This window comes from Gadus chalcogrammus, chromosome 2, assembly GCF_026213295.1.
Source record: "Gadus chalcogrammus isolate NIFS_2021 chromosome 2, NIFS_Gcha_1.0, whole genome shotgun sequence".
Classification (NCBI taxonomy): Eukaryota; Metazoa; Chordata; class Actinopteri; order Gadiformes; family Gadidae; genus Gadus; species Gadus chalcogrammus.
In genome coordinates, this window is record NC_079413.1 from 17,550,463 (window position 1) to 17,577,400 (window position 26,938).

The 26,938-nt window shown below is 42.5% G+C and overlaps 1 protein-coding gene across 1 annotated transcript in view; it reads right to left on the reverse strand.

The window, feature by feature from the left end:
• LOC130402122 (adhesion G protein-coupled receptor E2-like) overlaps window positions 1-26,938 on the reverse strand; it is a 53,217-nt gene that overhangs the window by 15,697 nt on the left and 10,582 nt on the right. Inside the window, exons 2-5 of the mRNA XM_056606235.1 lie at window positions 5,084-5,221; window positions 4,713-4,859; window positions 4,083-4,112; window positions 3,653-3,796 (exon numbers count right to left, since the gene is read on the reverse strand). Of these exons, the coding sequence (XP_056462210.1) occupies window positions 3,653-3,796; window positions 4,083-4,112; window positions 4,713-4,859; window positions 5,084-5,221 (459 nt within the window). The remainder of the gene's footprint in view (window positions 1-3,652; window positions 3,797-4,082; window positions 4,113-4,712; window positions 4,860-5,083; window positions 5,222-26,938) is intronic.

Consider the following 26,938-nt stretch of genomic DNA (forward strand, 5'->3'; position numbering starts at 1 on the left):
AGGTTAGTTTCTAGTCCCCATTTTTTGTGGGATGGAGGTGTACATTTGTGGCTAAAGATGTGTAGACACAGCTGGCCTGTGGCCACGTTTTTGAAGTCGGGGGTCAAAAGGTCAAAAGGAGCCGGCACCACGCCGCTTATGAGAAAACAAAAAGTTAATGTGTGTTTCTCTCATAACTTTTTGTCATTATTAAAGAGAGGCCTGATTCTCAGATATGCATGTTGGATGGCTAGGGTGTAGGTCTGGGAAGAACTTCAGGCCAAAATCTTGCAAGCGAGCCGCTAGGTGCAGGTGCAACGAGATGGAGCACTTGCTGAGCCTGGACTTTCATAATCTTCGCTCTGTGAATGTAAAGGATGTTTGGTTGGATGTTACGACGAAGAATCATAATATGAATGGGAATATTCTATAAATCTCTTGATATCATCTTTCGTCTCAACACTTCTGCTGCAGCCATTTAAAGTCTCACTCCGAGAACCTTAAAATATGAATCAATCCATTAGAAGTATGAAAATATCTTCCCGGTGGTGCAACAGAGCAAACAAGGTGTCCTTTGACATCTACGTTTCGAGACGATTGCAACAGTGCCACACGTGATCATATTTGAATATGTTTCAGGGGAGTAATTAGCTGTCGATTTTGGAGGCCTTTATCAATAATGACCAGCTATAGATTTGCTTCCCGATGGAGATTTTTGACAAATTACATGTTAATTAGCATCTACACGTTAAGCTGAGTCCAATGAGATCAAGCTCGGCCTCTTGCTACACCGAGATCATGTCCTAGACCTAGGTGTACCATGTAAAATACATGTTACCATTAGCTAGAGTGTCATTCTTGGTGTCATTGGACTCAGCTCAATGTGTAGATGCTAAATAACATGTAATTTGTGACAAATCTTTATCGGGAAGCAAATCAATAGCTGCTCAGTATTGATTAAGGCCTCCAATTTCGACAGCTAATTACTACCATTAAACATGTTTGAATATGCTCATGTGTGGCACTGTTGCAATCCCCTGGAAGCGTAGATGTTGAAGGACACCTTGTTTGTACTCTTACGCCACCGGGAACATATTTACATGCTTCTGATTGACTAATGAATTGATTCAGCTATTCCCCCAGAAGTCTGGGGTCAAAAGGTCAAAAGGAGACGGCACCACGCCGGGGTGGATCCAGATCTCGGGCAACAGCGCAGGGTTGCCAGGTCCTGCAAAAAACGTGCCCCCCACATACCGTTCAAAATCCACCCAAAATGTCCTAGAAGCATCCCAAATAAAAAATGATATTATTGGCCATTTTGGCCAACGTTTTGAAAGTAATAATATTTGAGGAAATATTTTTTTGTTGTTGTTTTAGCAGCGAAATGCACCGTGTGAGTGTGTGCGTGTGCGTGTGCATGTGCATGTGTGTGTGTGTGTGTGTGTGTGTGTGTGTGTCTGTGTGTGTGTGTCTGTGCGTGCATGTGTGTGCTTGTGTGTGTGTGTCTGTGCGTGTGCGTGCGTGTGTGTGTGTGTGTGTATAACACGCTATTTTATGTTGAAATGCGACGTAATCCAGTGTTCACGAAAAGTACACTGTCAACGTATGCTTTTGGCGACTGGGTTGGCTCTCAGATATACGTGTTTCTAACAAGATGATATCATTAAAAGTTACATAAAGTAACAGTTTAATAACACAAACGCAGGAAGCACGTGAGCTGCTAGTTTAGCGAAAGCAACCTGACGTCGTTGAAACATGCGAGCGAGCCGATCAAATCCTAATAACTATAAAACTAAAGATCAGACACAATCACTGACTGAAGATTATGCAAGTAAAAAGTATATTTCTCGCTAGAAATTTTATTAGAAACACGTTTAACGGTGAATCGGTCCTAAAATATTGCATTTCCCATTCAGATAATAAAGATTAATAATGATCATACACATTCACTGACTGAAGATTATGTAAGCAAAATGTACATTTCTCGCTAGAAAAGTCATTAGAATCGCGTTTAATCGTGTATCTGTCCTAAAATATTGCATTTCCCATTCAGACAATAAAGATTAATAAAGATCATACACATTCACTGACTGAAGATTATGTAAGGAAAATGTAAATTTCTCGCTAGAAATGTCATTAGAAACGCGTTTAATGGTGTATCTGTCCCAAAATATTGCATTTCCCATTCAGATAATAAAGATTAATATAAGCTACGCCGTGTTCCGGAGCCGCGGGGGATTCTGGGAATTGGGGTTCTCAGTTGACAAATGGGGCTTTTGTTAACTTGTTTTGTTGTTAGGATTAAGTGGGGTTAATGGGTTCGGGATGTTATGTGGTTGTGTGTTGTTCTATTAACATTGTTCGTGTGTTCATTATTGTCGACACCGTCACCGAGAGTGACGTGACCATCGTTTCGTGCAGCTGTTCCGTGTTGAAGTCTCGTTCAATAAAAACCAACTCTCGTTGTCGAGCGTTCAATAAAAACCAACTCTCGCGTGCCCCCCCCCTACAAACGTGTCTCCCCCCCCTCAACAAACGTGTCCCCCCCCCCCCTTCAACTAACGTGCGTCTCATGACGTCACAGACCATGCTGGATTTGTTTACCTTCAGCACGCTTTGTTTTCCGGTTTTCTTTTTTTACAAAATAAACGAGTCACACGGCTGTGTGCTCAACGTGCGAAGTTGTGTTCTTAACTTATTGCAATTTCCACAGCCTAATTATATATATAGGTTTTGGCATAAACATAACTAGGGTGCACTGTACTATCTGCGCACACCCTTTCTGAAGCCTCTCTCGCTCTCTCTCTCTCTCTCTCTCTCTGTCCCTCCCGCTCTCTCTTTCTCTCTCTCTCGTACCGTTTTGTGGAGCACGTTAATTGTCTTAGAACACTCACTCCCATTCAGAATGCATTGGTTTACATTTCGTTTTGTGTAACACGCAAAAAGTCGGACTATCCTCGGGAACACGCTTTAATAGATTAACGTTCGTGCGCAGGAGCACGCAATTGCGTGATACCGGGTTGATTATTCACATTGCTAATTTAACCGAATCCAGATCTGAGTGATCAACAGCATAATGTATAATAATCCACCTTTGTCCACGTTAGCTCCTGCAAAGTCTGTTACCTGCCCTGGTCTTTGTGTGTTTGTGTGTGTGTGTGTGTGTGTGTGTGTGTGTGTGTGTGTGTGTGTGTGTGTGTGTGTGTGTGTGTGTGTGTGTGTGTGTGTGTGTGTGTGTGTGTTTGTGTGTGTGTGAGTGTGTTTATTCCCTTCATCATATTGTTGGTGGTTCTCTAGCTCTCTCTTATCCTGACTTTCCGAGTGCTTCAACAGCATCTTGTGTGTTTAGCTCCAGGCCACAGCCCCCCCCCCCCCCCCCCCCCCCCGTCTGTGTGTTCCTAGCGTTTGTAAATGTTGTGCTTCAACAGCATCTTGTGTGTTTAGCTCCAGGCCACAGCCCCCCCCCCCCCCCCGTCTGTGTGTTCCTAGCGTTTGTAAATGTTGTGCGTTGTTTTTCTTGTGTCTTGAATTTACATTAAGTAAATCTGCGAGTTTAGCACTGAGTGTCCAGAGTGTCCAGAGTTTGACCAAGACCACGCCCTGGGGGGCTACTCCACGTCTCTCAGTCTGCCGTTCCCCTGAAGTTCATTCAGCAGATTGCGTGACTAGCTACCTTCACAGGTGTTGTCCTCATCAGGGGCCATGGACGGGTCGGTGGCTATGTATCCCGGCTCACACTGGCAGATATGTTTTCCAGGAACATTGGTGCAGTTGGTACGAGGGCCGCAGACGGTGGAATTGAAACACTCGTCAATATCTAATCAAGGGGCAATAAGTGGAAGGAAGAAACACATCTTAACAAACAGAACTCAACTCCAACCAAAATCAGTCAAGAAATGCAAACGTATTACAATGTTGAAAGTCACAGGTAACATAACGGCCGTGTTGATATCACAGGGATATTGTCCCCCTGGGGGTTGGAGCTGGTGTTGGAGTGTTTTTTTACAGACCTTGGCATTGTGGAGCTGCAGTAGGCACAAGCCGATACCCCACATGGCAGTTACACTCAAAACTTGCTGGGATATTCTTACAATCACCCTCACCGCAGGGGTATTCGAGACACTCGTCAATGTCTGCGAAGAGAGTCAAGGACAGACACTTTTAGGGAGTGAACATTATAAAAGAAGTGTTTCTAATTGAGTTATATTAAAGCGCAATACTGGTCGCTTCTTATTTTATGGCTATTTTGTCATTGTTGAAAAGCAACCATCACTAGGAAACTACAAAATAATACGAATAGCCCGAAAGACGTTAGGCCTACATTACTTTGTCGTGGCCGGTCAATTATTCTGAGTTATACTCTTACTATCTTGATTAAATTAGTGGATATACTTTTACTCCCTATGTAAGAATTACAATAACTCTTGTGTATCTTGTGTTTTTAATGAAATACCCTTAAAGAATAGGCCTATAATGACCGTAAATCGTTGTATCATTCAGGTCGCTTTCAATGTGATCTAGGCCTTCATGCGAGGTTCGATATGAGCTTGGTTCCAATCTTGAATTTAGCGGAACAATTTAAACCCACACTACGATCTTTATTGTAAAAGTCTGCCTCGCCTAATGAACCCTCCCCCCGCCAGTGTGTTAGAGAATATTATTCAATTCTATTCATGCTATTATAATATCTGATTTCATAAAGCTGTAGGACGAGGAGGAGGATCTTACGCTACCTTCACAGGAGGGAGTCGTTCCTAGTTTCTCTGCTGGATTAGTGTTGTTGAATCCTGGCAGACAGGTACAGTTGTACGTTCCATTGACGTTGGTGCATATGGTATCCGGACCGCAGATATCAGCAGTTCTCACACACTCATCGATGTCTGCAGACAATCAACAGGCATAATTTTCACAACTACACACTAAATAAGAATCATCATCATCATTTTTTTAATAATGTGATATTATAACGTGCTGACCTCATCCTGCAGTGAATAAGTAAACTAAGATAAGATAAATTAAGGTAACCAAGCTGAAGTAAAACGAGCTTAATCAAGCTTAGCTAAAACACAATAATCTAAACTGAAGAGAGACCAATGGAGCTCACCAACACAGCCATAGGAACCATTAACAGGAATGTGCTCAGGGGGGATTTCATACCCAGAGACACAAACACAGCCTCCCACAGGGGTACTGGTACATTCAGCAAGGGGACCACAGGAGTCTGGACCACACTCAGAATGATCTGAATGGTGACACACACACACACACACACACACACACACACACACACACACACACACACACACACACACACACACACACACACACACGCACGCACACGCACAGACACACACACACAAGCACACACATGCACGCACAGACACACACACACAGACACACACACACACACACACACACACACACACATGCACATGCACACGCACACGCACACACTCACACGGTGCATTTCGCTGCTAAAACAACAACAAAAAAATATTTCCTCAAATATTATTACTTTCAAAACGTTGGCCAAAATGGCCAATAATATCATTTTTTATTTGGGATGCTTCTAGGACATTTTGGGTGGATTTTGAACGGTATGTGGGGGGCACGTTTTTTGCAGGACCTGGCAACCCTGCGCTGTTGCCCGAGATCTGGATCCACCCCGGCGTGGTGCCGTCTCCTTTTGACCTTTTGACCCCAGACTTCTGGGGGAATAGCTGAATCAATTCATTAGTCAATCAGAAGCATGTAAATATGTTCCCGGTGGCGTAAGAGTACAAACAAGGTGTCCTTCAACATCTACGCTTCCAGGGGATTGCAACAGTGCCACACATGAGCATATTCAAACATGTTTAATGGTAGTAATTAGCTGTCGAAATTGGAGGCCTTAATCAATACTGAGCAGCTATTGATTTGCTTCCCGATAAAGATTTGTCACAAATTACATGTTATTTAGCATCTACACGTTGAGCTGAGTCCAATGACACCAAGAACGACACTCTAGCTAATGGTAACATGTATTTACATGGTACACCTAGGTCTAGGACATGATCTCGGTGTAGCAAGAGGCCGAGCTTGATCTCATTGGACTCAAGCTTAACGTGGACTAGCTTAACGTGTCATTGGACTAGCTTAACGTGTAGATGCTAATTAACATGTAATTTGTCAAAAATCTCCATCGGGAAGCAAATCTATAGCTGGTCATTATTGATAAAGGCCTCCAAAATCGACAGCTAATTACTACCCCGAAACATATTCAAATATGATCATGTGTGGCACTGTTGCAATCGTCTCGAAACGTAGATGTCAAAGGACACCTTGTTTGCTCTGTTGCACCACCGGGAAGATATTTTCATACTTCTAATGGATTGATTCATATTTTAAGGTTCTCGGAGTGAGACTTTAAGTGGCTGCAGCAGAAGTGTTGAGACGAAAGATGATATCAAGAGATTTATAGAATATTCCCATTCACATTATGATTCTTCGTCGTAACATCCGACCAAACATCCTTTACATTCACAGAGCGAAGATTATGAAAGTCCAGGCTCAGCAAGTGCTCCATCTCGTTGCACCTGCACCCAGCGGCTCGCTTGCAAGATTTTGGCCTGAAGTTCTTCCCAGACCTACACCCTAGCCATCCAACATGCATATCCAACATGAAATTTTAATACCTTATTCTAGGGCCTAACTGGGACCTCCGCACCGAAACTTGGCCCGGTCGGACCCGAGGGCAGGAAGGGGGGGCCTGCCCTCGGGGTCTGACCGGGCCAAGTCTCGGGCAGGAAGGGCCCCCCTTCCTGCCCTCGGGGTCCGACCGGGCCAAGTTTCGGTGCGGAGGTCCCAGTTAGGCCCTAGAATAAGGTATTAAAATTTCAGGGCGGTAGGACCTTCCTATCTCAAAAACTGTTTTTCCACCACATTCTGAACCATTAGGTCTTGCAGGCTACACTTCTGAGGGGCTTTGTCCAAATGACACTCCATTTGGGAAAACTTTTTTTCTCTAAGGGCTAGAACTCCAAATCTCGGATATGTCGTACACAGGGCCCCGGGAAATGTGTGTAAACATTTTAGCATCCCTAGCTATCTCGAAAAGGTCGGCAAAGGGGCGTGACCTCCAACAGTACAGTAAATGTACATAAGACAGAGGTTAGTTTCTAGTCCCCATTTTTTGTGGGATGGAGGTGTACATTTGTGGCTAAAGATGTGTAGACACAGCTGGCCTGTGGCCACGTTTTTGAAGTCGGGGGTCAAAAGGTCAAAAGGAGCCGGCACCACGCCGCTTATGAGAAAACAAAAAGTTAATGTGTGTTTCTCTCATAACTTTTTGTCATTATTAAAGAGAGGCCTGATTCTCAGATATGCATGTTGGATGGCTAGGGTGTAGGTCTGGGAAGAACTTCAGGCCAAATCTTGCAAGCGAGCCGCTAGGTGCAGGTGCAACGAGATGGAGCACTTGCTGAGCCTGGACTTTCATAATCTTCGCTCTGTGAATGTAAAGGTTGTTTGGTTGGATGTTACGACGAAGAATCATAATATGAATGGGAATATTCTATAAATCTCTTGATATCATCTTTCGTCTCAACACTTCTGCTGCAGCCATTTAAAGTCTCACTCCGAGAACCTTAAAATATGAATCAATCCATTAGAAGTATGAAAATATCTTCCCGGTGGTGCAACAGAGCAAACAAGGTGTCCTTTGACATCTACGTTTCGAGACGATTGCAACAGTGCCACACGTGATCATATTTGAATATGTTTCAGGGGAGTAATTAGCTGTCGATTTTGGAGGCCTTTATCAATAATGACCAGCTATAGATTTGCTTCCCGATGGAGATTTTTGACAAATTACATGTTAATTAGCATCTACACGTTAAGCTGAGTCCAATGAGATCAAGCTCGGCCTCTTGCTACACCGAGATCATGTCCTAGACCTAGGTGTACCATGTAAAATACATGTTACCATTAGCTAGAGTGTCATTCTTGGTGTCATTGGACTCAGCTCAATGTGTAGATGCTAAATAACATGTAATTTGTGACAAATCTTTATCGGGAAGCAAATCAATAGCTGCTCAGTATTGATTAAGGCCTCCAATTTCGACAGCTAATTACTACCATTAAACATGTTTGAATATGCTCATGTGTGGCACTGTTGCAATCCCCTGGAAGCGTAGATGTTGAAGGACACCTTGTTTGTACTCTTACGCCACCGGGAACATATTTACATGCTTCTGATTGACTAATGAATTGATTCAGCTATTCCCCCAGAAGTCTGGGGTCAAAAGGTCAAAAGGAGACGGCACCACGCCGGGGTGGATCCAGATCTCGGGCAACAGCGCAGGGTTGCAGGTCCTGCAAAAAACGTGCCCCCCACATACCGTTCAAAATCCACCCAAAATGTCCTAGAAGCATCCCAATTAAAAAATGATATTATTGGCCATTTTGGCCAACGTTTTGAAAGTAATAATATTTGAGGAAATATTTTTTGTTGTTGTTTTAGCAGCGAAATGCACCGTGTGAGTGTGTGCGTGTGCGTGTGCATGTGCATGTGTGTGTGTGTGTGTGTGTGTGTGTGTGTGTCTGTGTGTGTGTGTCTGTGCGTGCATGTGTGTGCTTGTGTGTGTGTGTCTGTGCGTGTGCGTGCGTGTGTGTGTGTGTGTGTATAACACGCTATTTTATGTTGAAATGCGACGTAATCCAGTGTTCACGAAAAGTACACTGTCAACGTATGCTTTTGGCGACTGGGTTGGCTCTCAGATATACGTGTTTCTAACAAGATGATATCATTAAAAGTTACATAAAGTAACAGTTTAATAACACAAACGCAGGAAGCACGTGAGCTGCTAGTTTAGCGAAAGCAACCTGACGTCGTTGAAACATGCGAGCGAGCCGATCAAATCCTAATAACTATAAAACTAAAGATCAGACACAATCACTGACTGAAGATTATGCAAGTAAAAAGTATATTTCTCGCTAGAAATTTTATTAGAAACACGTTTAACGGTGAATCGGTCCTAAAATATTGCATTTCCCATTCAGATAATAAAGATTAATAATGATCATACACATTCACTGACTGAAGATTATGTAAGCAAAATGTACATTTCTCGCTAGAAAAGTCATTAGAATCGCGTTTAATCGTGTATCTGTCCTAAAATATTGCATTTCCCATTCAGACAATAAAGATTAATAAAGATCATACACATTCACTGACTGAAGATTATGTAAGGAAAATGTAAATTTCTCGCTAGAAATGTCATTAGAAACGCGTTTAATGGTGTATCTGTCCCAAAATATTGCATTTCCCATTCAGATAATAAAGATTAATATAAGCTACGCCGTGTTCCGGAGCCGCGGGGGATTCTGGGAATTGGGGTTCTCAGTTGACAAATGGGGCTTTTGTTAACTTGTTTTGTTGTTAGGATTAAGTGGGGTTAATGGGTTCGGGATGTTATGTGGTTGTGTGTTGTTCTATTAACATTGTTCGTGTGTTCATTATTGTCGACACCGTCACCGAGAGTGACGTGACCATCGTTTCGTGCAGCTGTTCCGTGTTGAAGTCTCGTTCAATAAAAACCAACTCTCGTTGTCGAGCGTTCAATAAAAACCAACTCTCGCGTGCCCCCCCCCTACAAACGTGTCTCCCCCCCCCTCAACAAACGTGTCCCCCCCCCCCCTTCAACTAACGTGCGTCTCATGACGTCACAGACCATGCTGGATTTGTTTACCTTCAGCACGCTTTGTTTTCCGGTTTTCTTTTTTTACAAAATAAACGAGTCACACGGCTGTGTGCTCAACGTGCGAAGTTGTGTTCTTAACTTATTGCAATTTCCACAGCCTAATTATATATATAGGTTTTGGCATAAACATAACTAGGGTGCACTGTACTATCTGCGCACACCCTTTCTGAAGCCTCTCTCGCTCTCTCTCTCTCTCTCTCTCTCTGTCCCTCCCGCTCTCTCTTTCTCTCTCTCTCGTACCGTTTTGTGGAGCACGTTAATTGTCTTAGAACACTCACTCCCATTCAGAATGCATTGGTTTACATTTCGTTTTGTGTAACACGCAAAAAGTCGGACTATCCTCGGGAACACGCTTTAATAGATTAACGTTCGTGCGCAGGAGCACGCAATTGCGTGATACCGGGTTGATTATTCACATTGCTAATTTAACCGAATCCAGATCTGAGTGATCAACAGCATAATGTATAATAATCCACCTTTGTCCACGTTAGCTCCTGCAAAGTCTGTTACCTGCCCTGGTCTTTGTGTGTTTGTGTGTGTGTGTGTGTGTGTGTGTGTGTGTGTGTGTGTGTGTGTTGGGTGTGTGTGTGTGTGGTGTGTGTGTGTGTGTGTGTGTGTGTTTGTGTGTGTGTGAGTGTGTTTATTCCTTCATCATATTGTTGGTGGTTCTCTAGCTCTCTCTTATCCTGACTTTCCGAGTGCTTCAACAGCATCTTGTGTGTTTAGCTCCAGGCCACAGCCCCCCCCCCCCCCCCCCGTCTGTGTGTTCCTAGCGTTTGTAAATGTTGTGCTTCAACAGCATCTTGTGTGTTTAGCTCCAGGCCACAGCCCCCCCCCCCCCCCGTCTGTGTGTTCCTAGCGTTTGTAAATGTTGTGCGTTGTTTTTCTTGTGTCTTGAATTTACATTAAGTAAATCTGCGAGTTTAGCACTGAGTGTCCAGAGTGTCCAGAGTTTGACCAAGACCACGCCTGGGGGGCTACTCCACGTCTCTCAGTCTGCCGTTCCCCTGAAGTTCATTCAGCAGATTGCGTGACTAGCTACCTTCACAGGTGTTGTCCTCATCAGGGGCCATGGACGGGTCGGTGGCTATGTATCCCGGCTCACACTGGCAGATATGTTTTCCAGGAATATTGGTGCAGTTGGAACGAGGGCCGCAGACGGTGGAATTGAAACACTCGTCAATATCTAATCAAGGGGCAATAAGTGGAAGGAAGAAACACATCTTAACAAACAGAACTCAACTCCAACCAAAATCAGTCAAGAAATGCAAACGTATTACAATGTTGAAAGTCACAGGTAACATAACGGCCGTGTTGATATCACAGGGATATTGTCCCCCTGGGGGTTGGAGCTGGTGTTGGAGTGTTTTTTTACAGACCTTGGCATTGTGGAGCTGCAGTAGGCACAAGCCGATACCCCACATGGCAGTTACACTCAAAACTTGCTGGGATATTCTTACAATCACCCTCACCGCAGGGGTATTCGAGACACTCGTCAATGTCTGCGAAGAGAGTCAAGGACAGACACTTTTAGGGAGTGAACATTATAAAAGAAGTGTTTCTAATTGAGTTATATTAAAGCGCAATACTGGTCGCTTCTTATTTTATGGCTATTTTGTCATTGTTGAAAAGCAACCATCACTAGGAAACTACAAAATAATACGAATAGCCCGAAAGACGTTAGGCCTACATTACTTTGTCGTGGCCGGTCAATTATTCTGAGTTATACTCTTACTATCTTGATTAAATTAGTGGATATACTTTTACTCCCTATGTAAGAATTACAATAACTCTTGTGTATCTTGTGTTTTTAATGAAATACCCTTAAAGAATAGGCCTATAATGACCGTAAATCGTTGTATCATTCAGGTCGCTTTCAATGTGATCTAGGCCTTCATGCGAGGTTCGATATGAGCTTGGTTCCAATCTTGAATTTAGCGGAACAATTTAAACCCACACTACGATCTTTATTGTAAAAGTCTGCCTCGCCTAATGAACCCTCCCCCCCGCCAGTGTGTTAGAGAATATTATTCAATTCTATTCATGCTATTATAATATCTGATTTCATAAAGCTGTAGGACGAGGAGGAGGATCTTACGCTACCTTCACAGGAGGGAGTCGTTCCTAGTTTCTCTGCTGGATTAGTGTTGTTGAATCCTGGCAGACAGGTACAGTTGTACGTTCCATTGACGTTGGTGCATATGGTATCCGGACCGCAGATATCAGCAGTTCTCACACACTCATCGATGTCTGCAGACAATCAACAGGCATAATTTTCACAACTACACACTAAATAAGAATCATCATCATCATTTTTTTAATAATGTGATATTATAACGTGCTGACCTCATCCTGCAGTGAATAAGTAAACTAAGATAAGATAAATTAAGGTAACCAAGCTGAAGTAAAACGAGCTTAATCAAGCTTAGCTAAAACACAATAATCTAAACTGAAGAGAGACCAATGGAGCTCACCAACACAGCCATAGGAACCATTAACAGGAAGGTGCTCAGGGGGGATTTCATACCCAGAGAAACAAATGCAGCCTCCTACAGGGGTACTGGTACATTCAGCAAGGGGACCGCAGGAGTCTGGACCACACTTAGAATGATCTGAATGAGAGTACACACACACCAACACAAACACACACATACACACACACACACACACACACACACACACACACACACACACACACACACACACACACATCATAGTCAAAAATCGTAGGAACAATTATTTTGACACTGAACATGGTGAAGGGGAGAATTTAAACGTAGACAATTCTATTCTCACAGGTAGCGAAGCCGGTACGCAGTGGCCCAGCACCAAGTGGTCTGAAGACGTGGAAGGCTCCCGGGCAGATCACCCACTCAACGGAAATTGTGTTACTGTGGCATCCAGAGATGTGTCTGCCTGCTGATCCCATTGTTGGTGTCAGGGATTCATTGACTGGATAAGTCACCTTCACATTCCATGGGTATCCGAAGGTACCCGCATTATTTACACAAATTTCACTGGCTCTATCTCCACCAATCCCTGTGAATCTCCACCACTTGTCTACCAACAGTCTATCATCGCTTGGGTCGCCACGGATGTCTGCTCTTCTAATGGCGTGGTTGCGCCATGGATCCGTCAGGTTGGTGTAGCCGTTGCAGGATCCTGGATGCATTGATGTGATGGCGTCAACAACATGGATCTCATTAATGATAGTCACATTCAAATTAATCAATGAAACAGCCTTACCATTGAGGTATTCAGCATGGGAGAGGATGACAAGCAAACCTGAGCAGAAATAAAACAAATATGGAGGTGGAATGATCAGCTGATGCCTTGACATTTTTTAGTTGTCTAATAACAATTAGAGTTGTCTACTTGTGTTTGGGTGTTTGTTGCCTATATCTGATGCATTCTTGCAGCATGTATATATGAATGGATGCATGTTTGAATTCATCAAAACATGCATGCAATCTTGACAACAATATACCTCAGGACCAACTGACATTATTTATAACTACAATAAACTGCTCAGGTTGAATAACTATTAACAATAGGAAGATTAACTGAACATCAGACAATTAATATGTCTATGGCTGACACCTTAGATAGCTGCATAAATAATCAGGCTAACATCTTAAAATACAATTATTGTTTTTAATTCTGTGTGGTTGAATAGTGAATTTAAAAGTCGTAAGAAAGACTTACTGAGATGTAACAGCAGGGCCCAGTAGAACATCCTGGCTGGTCCTCCTCCTCTGAATGAACCCCAAGCCTTCCTGTCCGATAAATATCTGAGGGACTTAGATTAACCAATAACCAAAATATGTTTTATAGGAGGGTTTTAGCCAAATGCAAAATAATATGCAAAAAAACAAATTGATTCTACGTCAGAAGACGTAAAATCACAGTTCTCAGCAGGTGGCTGGGAAGGAGGACTCAGAGCCATCTCGCCATAACCACGCATTGAGTTTGCATAAGACAATAAGACAAACACCTGTCTACCAGTCCTCATCCCTTAGTTCCCCAAATCCTACATCTTCCTCAACATCTGTATAGGCCTCCCTAAGTCACCTAAATACACCTGCTCATAAGGTGTATCACAAGGAGAATCACAGTAAGTTGCTTTGAATAAAAGGATCTTCAAGATAGTTAAACTACATGGTTCCACCAAATAACATTAGCTTGGGCTAACAACTGAGGACTTATGGACAAAGCTTTAAAGAAAAAAAAAGGAAAGGGCTGCACTGTAATAACTTTAAAATAAGTTTCATATATGAAGAGGTTGGGGGAAATGTTCATATTTTATCTAGTTTCCATCTATTGCTTTTACTTCATTATTATTTCATCAATGACAAAGAAGTCTTAAACTGCACTTAGGCCTTCATTATATTAATTTATTATGTTCATTGTAGTTAAAGGTTGGGTATGGAATTCTCTTTTTTGGCCATTTTTGCAAAAATTACTTGAAACTGTTATCATAACCCACGTACAGCCACTGAGTTAGAAGTACTTACATGAAAATTAAACAAGTCAATCATCTGTGGAACGGGCAGGGCTCGAAAAACTCCAGCCAATGATTTCCAGAACCACAGAGTGGCATTGGACAGTAAGTACGTCAATCAAACGTCGTACTGCACTCCCCCTCCCCCCGCGCGTGACCCCCTCGTGCACGTACTCAAAGCACTTCGAGTCGTGACCCAGAGCAAGCTTCTGTTTATTTTTATCCTGCGGTAGCTACTGGAGCTAGCTAACTAGCTAATGGCTCGCTCTCGCGCATCTGTGTTCGCGCTCGTGCATGATTGCGTGTCCATGTACTTGGAATGGGTGGTGTCAGAGGCTTCAACAGCGTTGAAGGAGAGGGGGTAGGACCATTTGAGTTGTGTATTTTCAAAATCTGCTGGCGTTTCGCAAATCCCATACCCAACCTTTAAGTTGCACAACATTCATAATTTAGGCTAGTCAGGGCCGGTTGTAGCCTGCTATATCAGGGTGGTTATTTGAACCTATAGCTGGGCCACTTGGGCGGGTTAGCCCCAGGGTTAGGTATGTGAACTAGCATTTCATTTTAACTTTGCACAATGTACAAACAACCCTTTTACGCTACCCTTGTAGCACCCCCATATGTTTTAAGCCTTGTGTCACAATTAGAACTTAAGTGTGTTGCGTTTCCTATGAAAACACTCACACCTGCGCCGCCATACAGATTTTCCATAACTGCCATAATTTTCATAACTTCCCGAACTCCTCAAAAGCTTGTCACGCATATCAGCCCCTTTCACCGTGATTCGTGACCTATTGCATTAAACACAGATCAAACCTAAGATCCAATCATCCAAGGAGAGCGGTCATTTCTCCTCCGCCACGTTAAAGGTGCATGCGCCACCTACTGCACCGGAGTGTGTATCATCAAGACCTTTGAATACTGGTTATCAAACTCTCATAAAGACCTTTAAACCTGTACTTGTTTATCCCCTGTCTGTTACAAGACAAGGGATAGGAAAAAAATGAAAAATGAAAAACAATAATAAAACAAAAAATAGGGGGACTGAGATTAAATTTGGAAAAGGTCAAAAATCGCCACCGCTTCAAATTGAAGCTCCACCGTCACCAGCTCCCCTCCTCCAACTTGGGCATGCTCCGAGAGACTGCAGGACGGGTCTGCTGCAGAGCTCCAGGTGTCTGTACCGGAACAGAATGAGCAGAATGAGTGGGCAGGACTTTGGAGGTGGGTTGGACACTGCTCACCCAATCAGAAGTCAGTAACAATTCTGTTTTTTTTTCTATCCTATTTTCCCATTGGCTGAACAGAAGGAAAATGTTCTGTAAACTTTTGATTTGGTGGACAAGACCAACATTTTGGTGAGCCCAGCCCTGCCCTATTCCACCCGGCCCGAGGCTTATACAGACATGTTTGATTTTCTTTTTGGAACTGCCTTGCAGTTCCACAAAGAAAGAAATACTAAAAAAATGTATTGCAAAGCAATTAATGTAATTTCTTTTTCCTAAACACTATTTTGCAACCACTGGAATAAGATCATTGCATCATTAGGTTTCCATATGTAGCCTACTCAGGCAACATTAGAAAATCAGTTTAAAGGGTGCACTTTAAGCTCTGCAGAGAAAAGCTTTGGAAATAGCTGTTTGCTATTTGGGATTAAGAGAGGGACTTGTTTGGTAGTGATTGCATGTTTTCAAGTCCTTCAGGATTTCTGTCAAACTAATGTGATGTAAATATATTCAATGGAAATGAAAGCATGTGTTATTTTTGCACCGGCATGAAATTTGTCTTGTAAAAACTTGTCACACCCAAACGTCATAAAGCCAGAGGTATTTCAATAGGTGGTTCCTTGCCGCACTCGAAAGAAGGCTATATCACTGAAAAAACTATAAATGGCATGAAACTCTTTCAACCTTGAGACAAACCGATCAATATCCTCAGAATGTCCTCTTCTATTTGAAAAGTCACTCAACACATCATTTATTCTTGGTAATTTCTGACGGAAAATGTCCAGGTGACTGAAAATAAACTCACATGAAGAGTAATTTGTAATGACAAACTTTTGTATCTCGTTTGTTAGCAAAGAGACTTTTTCACCTTACATTATAATACTTTACAAAACACCAGTAGCGAACCGTGACTCTTAAACCATGGCCCTCTGACTCCCCTTCCCCGTCGCAAAAAAAGCAAACCACCGGCTTAGCTTAGTCTTCTCAACCTATAGTACAACAAAGATACCTGTAACAATTCCAGCTCTGAACCAACATGAATACGCTCTTCCAGCCGGGGCTATGCCACGAGCAAACAGCACAGAGAGAGGGAGAGTAAACACCAAGACTAAAAACACCTATCTCTTTGGCGAAATGCTAATCCTCCTGACAAATAATCACATCATCACACTCACCTCAGTAGAATATGAGAATGAACCAGGGTGCAAAACAAACAAATCAAACAATCCCAACAATAAAGCTTTCGCTCCTTGGTTGATCGCGTCATCCACAGGTTTCGCATGCATTGGTGGAGTTCAAATGCTTTTCAAAAGCTTTGGTTTTCTGAACCAATTTTAGCTCTGGTGTGGGTCTTCCTATTAATAACTAAAAAAAGTTAACCTAGAAATAGGTGTAGATAATAAATCAGAAACAATGACCTCCTCACTCGCGGTTATGTTACCCTGCAATTGTGAAGGAAACCAAATCACACCCCATAAGCTAGCTAGCTAGTTTATTGGATTCATGTCCCTCACAGTGGGCAGAACTTTTCATAAAGTCAGCGAAGAAACAAGCCACCCTTTTTAGAGGGAAGATAAAGAAGTCAATTTTACTGTCATTTGAAATTGCAACCAAAAAGTAAACAGAATTCTGAAAGCTGACTTCTGAGAAAGAGGCTTCTTTCATTTAACCCTTCACACTTAGACCCAAATTTAATCGGCCGTTTTGAAGGGTTCATCTCCTCTCCTCTTTTTTGTTTAGATGTTGATGGTCAAATAATTAATTTAGAACGTCTTACCTTGACGATTCTACGAAGGAGTATTAGGGCCACACATGAAGAAAAAAAATATTTTTGCCGTGACGAGATAAAAGTCGACACGTCGACTTTAAAGTCTACATGTCGACATTAAATTCGAAATATCGAGAGTAAAGTTGAAATGTCATGTCGACTTTAATCTCGACATGTCAAGATTAAACACGAGATGTCGACAATAAAGTTGAAATATTATGTCGACTTTAATCTCGATTTGTCGAGATTAAACTCGAAATGTCGAGAATAAAGTTGAAATATTATGTTGACTTTAATCTCGATTTGTCGACTTTAAAGTCGACATTAAACTCGAAATGTCGAGAATACAGTTGAAATTAGTTGTGAGGGATAGCAACCGCTCCATGGGCCTGCACTGATTCCAATGGCTTGTTTAGATAATTTGGGAAAATTGTATTTCAGAATCGGGTTTAACATGGGAAATGGGCAGATGCTTGGATACAGATGGTTGCACCTCCGTGCAATAGGCCTAGGCTACATAAAGGTTATGTTGTGTCACAAAATACAGTAAGACAATTGATCAAGTTGCTTGATCCTGAGGGTGTTGAGTAAAGGCGTGCCCGGCGTCTGAGGTGCAGGCAATATCACAGCAAAGGTCCGAAATGCACTCTGGCATATGGATGGGTACGATAAACTAAAGCCATACGGCATTGCCATCAGTGGTTACATTGACGGTTTTAGTCACTATATTGTTTGGATGGAGGCCTACACCACATACAATGACCCGAGGGTTATTGCCGACTACTTTTGCCGCTTTTCCACCGCACATGTAGCTCGACTCGACACGACACGACTCGACACGACTCGACACGGTAGCAGCGCGGGTGCTTTTCCACCGCAAATAGTACCTCCGGGACGTGGGCGGGGTCGTCTGCGCAAAAGGGCCGTGACGTATTTTTGTACGCGACGCAAACAACACCTACGTAACCCACACATGGACAGAACCCACATAACAACAATGGAGAACATCGATGCGATGGTATTCGTGTTCGTATTATTAGCTGGCATGTTGAAGAAGTGGAATATGTTGGCTGCGGCGCTACTATGGCTGTTCTATCGTTACCAGCATGGTTGCCATGTCGCTCTCGTGACTTTGTCACACTCTCTGGCCAATCAGTGGCCGGCCGTCTGCCGACGTCACCTTTTAGCATCGGCTCAGCCGCTTGGAACCTAGAGCGAGGCGGTACTAGAAAAAGCAGCCACTTGAGGTACTAGATCGCGGTGGAAACGCAAAAAAGGCGAGCTGAGTCGAGTCGAGTCGAGTCGTGTCGAGCTGGTACCATGCAGTGGAAAAGCGGCATTTGTGTCATCAGCTGCACGCTTGGGAGGATGCCTGGAGCGTCTGCGTGCTGACAGGAACGGAAAATGGACACGTCGAGATTAAAGTCGATATGATGTTTCAACTTTATTCTCGACATTTCGAGTTTAATCTTGACATGTCTAGATTAAAGTCGATTTGACATTTCAACTTTATTCTCGACATTTTGAGTTTAATGTCGACATGTCGACTTTAAAGTCGACGTGTCGACTTTAATCTCGTCCCGAAAAAATAAATAAAAAAATCTTCAAGTGTGGCCCTAATACTCCGTCGTACGATTCCTATCTGCAGAACACCATAATGGTGACAAACAATATCATGTTTGGCTCCCTCTGGAGTGTAACCAATGATATTGTTTCGTATTTTGCACTATTTTTCACCTGACAAAACATTCCCTGAATGAGAACCAAAGCTTACTTGAATTTGACGAGACGTTAGGAACAGGTCTAGACCGCTGGTCCAATGAAGAAGACAGTCTGCACTGCTAAACTGAAACGCTAGCTGAGAGACTTCACCTTCAAACCACTCAGAAGGTCAGAGAACTATTTCAGAGACATGTAGGCCTGATGAATAAGAGGGTTAGCAGTATCCCATACCCATATTTACCATGTTATTTTCTCCAAAACGAAATGGTTTGTGGAAAAGCTACTACACTGCTCGCACATAGAGAGCACACAGATGCACACAAACACTGATTGCCATTGTAGTTACAACAATTAAATTGAGTTGTGCATGTAGTGAGTATTCTACTACATTTTTAAGGCCATGTTACTTTTTTGGCCTCCCTGTGTTTATTAGTTGAGTGCTGCATGCAGCGCTCAACTATTGTTCTTCTTCAGTTTTATTCTTTCTTTAATATTCTCTACAAACGTTGGGACCCTACTCTTTCCACAATTTTAAAATGTTCAGATTAGTGGAGTCGCACACTTCTATTCAGATTGTTTAAATATTTAAAACTTTTTAAGATGTTCTTCTTTTAAAATAGTTACACTCAGTTGACACTCATATTCCGTGGCACACACACAAATCCCCGTCTCAACGACCGAGTCGACCACGGGCGCTTACCTCAAAATCCGTGGATGCCTCACGGAATCACTTAAATTGTCCCTAATATGGCAACGGAATTTGCTCTATTGCAAGTTAATGATACTCATATTCCGTGGCACACACACAGATCCCTGAATCAACATGGTCTCACAGGGATCCATGATATACAGTATGTACCATAAATATAAATATAAATATATATATATGAATGAAATTCATATTGACGGTGTGGCATTATACCCATCTTGAATTGAATAGAAAATTTTCGTTGCTTCGAAGAGGTCTGCTGGTCTCTGTATATAATAAATAAATAAATATAGATATAAACATAACAAAATAAATAAATATCTATAAATATGTATGTGTATTTATATATATATACACATTTTTATACATATATAGGCCTATATATTTATGTATTTTGTAGGGGTGGGAATCTCTGGGCACCTCACGATTAGATTCGATTCCGATATGAGGTCAACGATTCGATTCTGAAGCGATTATCGATGCATCTCGATGGAACAATTTCTTTTAGGTACATTTCCATGCGTGATTTTCAAAAATAAATCTATACATCTGGGTTTGCTACTCAGAGTTTGCTAATCACTTCCTACTTTTGTGATGATCATTAAAGACATCAACAGATGAATTAACTTATCTAATATTTCATAAGAGAGAAAGCTTTTGTCACAAATATGACTTTCTTTTCCTTTTATAAACAATGCAATAATCAATGCAGCTTGCATTATATAACACAATATGGAAGCATGCAATTTTTTTTTTCAGTTTTATTTTCTTTCTAATCTTTCTTTTCTATGTCATTAAAGGAAAAGCTGCTCTTGAATTAAAAGGAGTTCTTGTGTCTGGCTGTGAGTTTGCGCGCATGCTATGCGTAGGCTGAATCGCAATCGTGTCAAGACAAATCAGATTGGCCAATAAACACTGAAGATAAATTCAATAATTTTAAAATTACAACCCCCTTTTTTTTTTCTTTTTGATTATTCATTTATCTGCATCGAGATCGTTCTAGCGAGAATCGCGTTGCATCGAAGAATCGATTATTTTTCCCACCCCTAGTATTTTGTTGCTTCGAGGAGGTCTGGTGGTCTCCGTATATAATAAATATATATATACTGTATATTTAAGCAATAGATCACGACAGGCTGTGGTATGTGCTCATTATACCACTGTTAAGGGGCGTTGTCCGGCCCCGACGTGCAGCGGAGTGCCAGCGACCCCCTTCCCAGTGGTATAATGAGCACATACCACTGACTGAAGTGATCTATTGCTTTTATACAACGGTTACTATTATGGCAAAATGAAAGTCATAGACACACTACATTTAAAAAGAAACCAAGAAAGTCAAAGTAGCGTTTTATTAAAGAATACAAAAAAGTAGTCCCTCCTGGCTGCCTTCAAAATGCACGGCGGTCGCTATGCAACACACTTTAGCGTCCCTCCGAGAGAAGGCTCGGCTAGAGCGGTTCGCCGGCAATTTATCCTATGGAGCAGTTCACTCGCCGTGTGCCTAAGCTTTCGTTAGTCTCTCCATCGCCTTGCTCACTCCCGGAGTAACAACATTTACACCCTCTCCATCGTTCAACATATTTTTTACTTTGTAACTGTTTCTACTTCCAGGCGCGGAGTGATATGTAAACTTTCACAAAATGATGGGGCGTCATAGCAGTTATGTATACGCTCATTATGCAGCAGTTAGGAACCAATCAGATCGCTGGATTTAAGCCACCCGTTATATAAGTATGCATATATATAAATAGGTATACATATATATATATATATTAGTGGCGGCTGGTAGTTTTTAAAGTGAGGGAGGAAGGACCGCGCGCTTGGTTGCCATTGGCCTGCTTGCACTGTTGGTGTATGGTGGCATAAGAATGTGAGACTCAAGTTGTTTCAGGGTGACTCAAATAGTAGGGAGGGATAGTTATGTGAATACATTTGATACAAAGCCACCAGTGCCAACACTGTCATTTGAAAGCTGGTGGGCAGCGTGTATTTGAAATGGACTACACGGGCAGAAGGAAAGGATGCAAAGCCCATTAGTCAAATCAGGCCTACTCTTGATTTGTAAAAGTAAATAAAAAAATCTGGGCCTATTTTTTCCCTCAATGACTGAAGATATTGGTTGTAATTTAGCTATGTTTATTTTCAGGTACAATTGTTTTAAGAAAAGACTGACCAAAAGTGATGCCATTTAAAATGCATCATGCTCTGAATCATTCACCCTTTCCACAATATCAAACAGAACGGTCAGAGTAGCAAACTAGTAAAAGAACGAGAACATTATTCTAGATTTAACCTGATCTATAGGCATGGTGCCTAGCAAGGAAAGTCGCATAGCAGCACCAACGTGAACTTGACACTAGTCGTGGCGTTTGGTTGCCCTATCAAGATTTTTCACATCAGGGAAACCATAAACAGCCCAAGTTGGAGATTGGCCATTATTCATTAGCAAACAGGGCCGGCAATACAGTCGATTGCTAGTAATGCTACCAGTAAGCCATGAGTACCTAGCAAACCATGTAGCACCCACAACACTGACGTTGCCATTACTTTTGGTAGGCCTGTCGCGATATGCAATAAATCAATTAATTGCGCGATAAATTAAAATGAGCGATCATTTCTTGCCGGCCCCAATAATTTCCATTCGCTGGAAATCGCACTCTTTTTAAAAAAAAAGAGTGCGAATGGAATCTATGCCATAAACAGAAATATTATAGGCCTTTATTACACGGGTCTTCTCAATTCCGTGGAACGCTCCGTTCACTTGCATAGATAGTCCGGTAACTTGTCAACCCCAGCGTCTTCGTTTGCTAAGCAACGTCAACGTCTTTGAAGGACTATTTCTCTGCTGATCAACACTACGAATGCTGCTAACGAATAAATTGTAAAAAGACACACCATGTGAAGTTATTTTTTCGTATTGGCAAGTAGCCTTGTAATAAGCGGGATGATGTAGTATAGAACGTCGACGGTCATTATCTAAAATAAGCCCCTTCAGGGTGAAGCAAGACACCTTCGCTGCGCGTCGGTCGCCTGTTCGCCCTGTCGGGGCTTATTTTCCCGATAGTGACCGGCGTTCTATGCATTATATATATTATATATATATATATATTTAGCAGGGTAGGCCTAAGTAACAAATGTCGGGTTGAAATCGGGCTCCGGCTCATAATTACAGGGCACAACGAGTAAACCCCCTCGTCAAGTGTCAGTAGCCGCGTTGACATGGACACATCTGTTCCGCATAGATTTCTATGCGGAACAGATAATGATCATGTATACGCCTCATTCGGAATACAATTATCTGTTCGGCATAGATTCTATGCCGAATAGAAGTGGTGGTGTAGCCCGTTTTAATCGCCATGTATGCACTTATTCCGAATAGATTGGGGTTTAACTTAGAGCAGCCGCAGTAGTTCGCAATTGGTCCACTGAGCTCCGTCTGTACTTTTAAGCACACCGAACTTCACCGCTGTCAAGGAAAGTGGATTTATTGCCTGATTCACGTCTTTGTTATCACTCCGTAAAAGTAGTCCGGTAAGCGTGTCCGGTTGCTAAGCGATGGGACATGGGTGTTTATTAATGACGTGTTCGCGTATCGTAGTGTCCGCGCGCGTCCGAGGTAACTGTAAATGAGTAGGCTACTAGTAGTACTTTTGCAGGCTGAACGTTAAAATACTTTTTAACTTAGAGAGATGGCAGCTGCAGTATTTCGCAAATGGACCTTCGAGGATTCCTGGTCACTAAATTCCTGTAAGACCACTCTCTCCCACCAGTCTTGGCTGCAGACTCGCATCCAAATTCCTCTTGTTTGCGGCGGAGCTTAAGGTAAATATAAAGATCTGACGAGAAATTGACGTTGCTGCGCTGTCCTCCTCCTTCTTAATTGAAGGAGCAGGCAGAGAAAAGCTCTCTCCTGCTGTGCTTTCATTAAAATCAAATTTAAAATCCCCGATAGTGATAAGACATCCATTATGTCGCCGCCGGTCCAGAGATGTGTCAGGTGTGCGCGAGACAGAACGGACACTTTTGTTACTGCCATGTATACAGTAGCCTACATTCGGAACACATTTTAGGAACAGATCTATGCCGCATAGAAATCTATGCGGATCAGATGCGGATCAGATGTGCCATGTAAACGCGGCTACTAACTTGTTGCATTGTCTGTGTGGGAGGCGGAGTCCTGGCGCAATCGTGTTTACATCCTTTTTATTTAGTGTTTCAATTTTATTTATTGTTTTTGGTGGTGTTTGGTTTTCATTCAAGAGCATTTTTTGTTAATAATAGATTGTTTTTGGTTGTTTTGTTAATTTATTCTGGATATTTTAAAAGTCTTCCAGACGGCCAGTTCCAGTGTTCTTTAAAAATAAAGGTTTATTGATCTTCGAAAGGGCGTACTTTATCATTATATTAGTTGAAAAACGGCAATATTATCGCTTATCGCAATAATTCCTGGGGCAATTAATCGCCCAGAAAAATTTGTTATCGTGACAGGCCTAACTTTTGGTGATCTAGATTTTGCGAAGTGGTCTACCTTTTTCTTTGGTCGCTAACTTAGCACTGTAACTCAATGAATGGAATGCTTTGTGTAATTAAACATGAACAATGTCCTCTGTTTCCAATGTTTCCATTGTACACTTTATTCGCAAATGTTAGAATCTCGTTATCCTTCAGATGATTTCACCTGCTTTGCGTCACTTAGACTGAGCGGCAATGTGCAGGCAGAGCGGGTTTGTTTGTTATCGACAGCGTTGCCAGATTGGGTAAATTTCCCGACCAATGATAATTTTCCCAGCCTAAAGCGGTTAAATGTAGCTCAATTGGGTGGGAAATCTGCCCAATCTGGCAACACTGCTCACCAGCCAGGGATCCTGCTGATTGGTTCATAGCGCAGCGCGACTAGATATTTGCGCGAATCAGACGCCTGTAAGGTCACACCCACTCAGAGGAGGACTTTCCTCCTCTCTCCCATTGAAACCCATGTTATTCACCGGCCGCCAGTACTTTCTGGGAAATCAATGGGAGTCAACGGAGACTGAGGGAGGACCTTCCTCCCTGAAGTAATTGTCAAAAGGCGATAGGGGGGGCTAATGTCCCTTTACCCAGGGAAACGAACATTATATATTCAAAGGCATTACAGTTTTTTTCAATTGCTTGAACACTATAGACACAGACCAAAGCAACACAACTTGAAGTTTTTGTTTCTATACCTTAAACACATGTAACCATTCCTTAAACAAAAGCGCTGCTTTGCACTTTAGTTGCAATGGTGCAACACACTTGCTCCTTTCTGCAACACACTTGCTCCTGCACACTGCACAGTATTTCATACATAAAACACTTAATTCGAAAATGACGTCTCATGGTACCATTGGGAAAACACATCTATTCAAAATCCTAAACACATTGGTTAATTGAGAATACTTACTTACACACCTTAAATAGGCTGACCAAACGTCCTCTTTTCCCCGGACATGTCCACTTTTTACGTCCCGTCCGGGGGGGTTTTATTAATTGATGATAATGTCCGGTTTTCGGACATTATCTCGTCGCATATTTGTTTTTACCTCGTCGCATATTTGTGTTTCTGGGTCTTTCACATAACCTACTAGTTATTACCATTGTATATGTCTATGGTTATTACGGCCTTCCAAGTTCTGGAAATGGTATCTCCCTTACGTTCCACCTTCTTGCGCGAGCTGACTGTAGAGAGAGTCTGTCATTGGGCGACCGATCTCAGGGTTGCCAGAGCCACGATAATTATCCTCCAAATACGACCATTTTGAGCCTTTGGTACGTTACTTTGCCATTTCCAATCTGGCAACATTGAGCACCTTGCCGCTTCCACTCTGTTTACAACAGCACATTACATCTGCAGCCATGCCTAAACGTAAATGTAAGTTCATGGACGAACTAAAGAAAAAATACCCATGTTTTCGCCTCCCCCCCCCCCCGCGACGAAGTGTCCTCTTTTTCACAAACTCAAATCTGGTCACCCTACCTTAAAACACTTTCTTCCAAAACTGAACACCAATCAGCCAGCTGCAAAAAGGCCTCAGTTAAGCCATTTTGAGAACTTGCGAGCATGGATGCAGCAAGAGCAGAGCAGGCAGAGGTAGAGGAGGAAGAGGAGGACAGAGACATAGAGGAGGACGTGGTGGAAGAGGCCGTGCACGGAACATTATCTCCGATGACATAAGAGCAACTTTGGTGGACCATGTCATACTGTAAACCATGGCCTGACTATGAGGGAAGCTGGGCAGAGAGTCCACCCTAATTCAGCCGTTTCACAGTTTCATCCATAATAAGGACATTCCGACTGGAAAACAGGTATGTCTTCAACTCTCTACTTTCTACTCTACTCAGACTGTATCTAGAGTATTTGCAGTACTGTACCATATCACATGTTCTGTATTGCAGGGTGGCTAATGCTCCTTTTTGTACGAAAGTGGTAGTTTTGTGATTACCTACATTGAGATGTTTCAGTACTTTCTATGGTAGGCTATATACAGTAAAGTACAGTATATACAGTACTGTATGAAAAGAAGCAAACCAATACAGTAACATTTCGTGATTGCTTTTTTCTATAGAATGACTAGAAGACCTTCTGGGGTCGGACGCCAACGCCTGTTCACCCAACAGCAGGAGCTTGCCATTGTGGACCTGGTCCGAGCAAACAATGCTATCAGCCGCATCTTGGTAAAGCACCAAATTACCATGAAGCAATTGTACGGGGTCCCATTTGAGAGAAACAGTGTCAGGGTCAAAGGACTTCGACGTGAATATGTACAGGTAAGTGTTACAGTCCTTTACATTTACAATACAGTATTGGTGTCATCCAGTTACAGCTGAATATGTGCCATTGTATCAGTACCACATATATACATTCAGAGAGGTACCAGGTACCTGTTCGATGGGGGGGGGGGTTCTGTATGTGTAGTACTGTAGTTGAGTGTTTTGAGTAATGCCATCTAAACTATGTATTGCATGTATTTTGTTTTGTTACAGCGCATCTTGGAGATGGATGGAGCTGCACAGCCTCATGAATGTATTTACATTCATGAGGCTGGATTCAACCTAAGCAAAACAAGACGACAGGGTCGTAACATAATTGGCCAAAGGGCAATTGTGCAAGTCCCGGGGCAGCGCGGGGGAAATATCTCATTGTGTGCTGCCATAAGCCTTCAAGGGCTACTGCACCATCAAACAAAACTAAAGCCGCTTTTCCACTGCATGGTACCAGCTCTACACGACTCGACTCGACTCAGCTCGCATTTTTTGCGTTTCCACCGCGAAAAC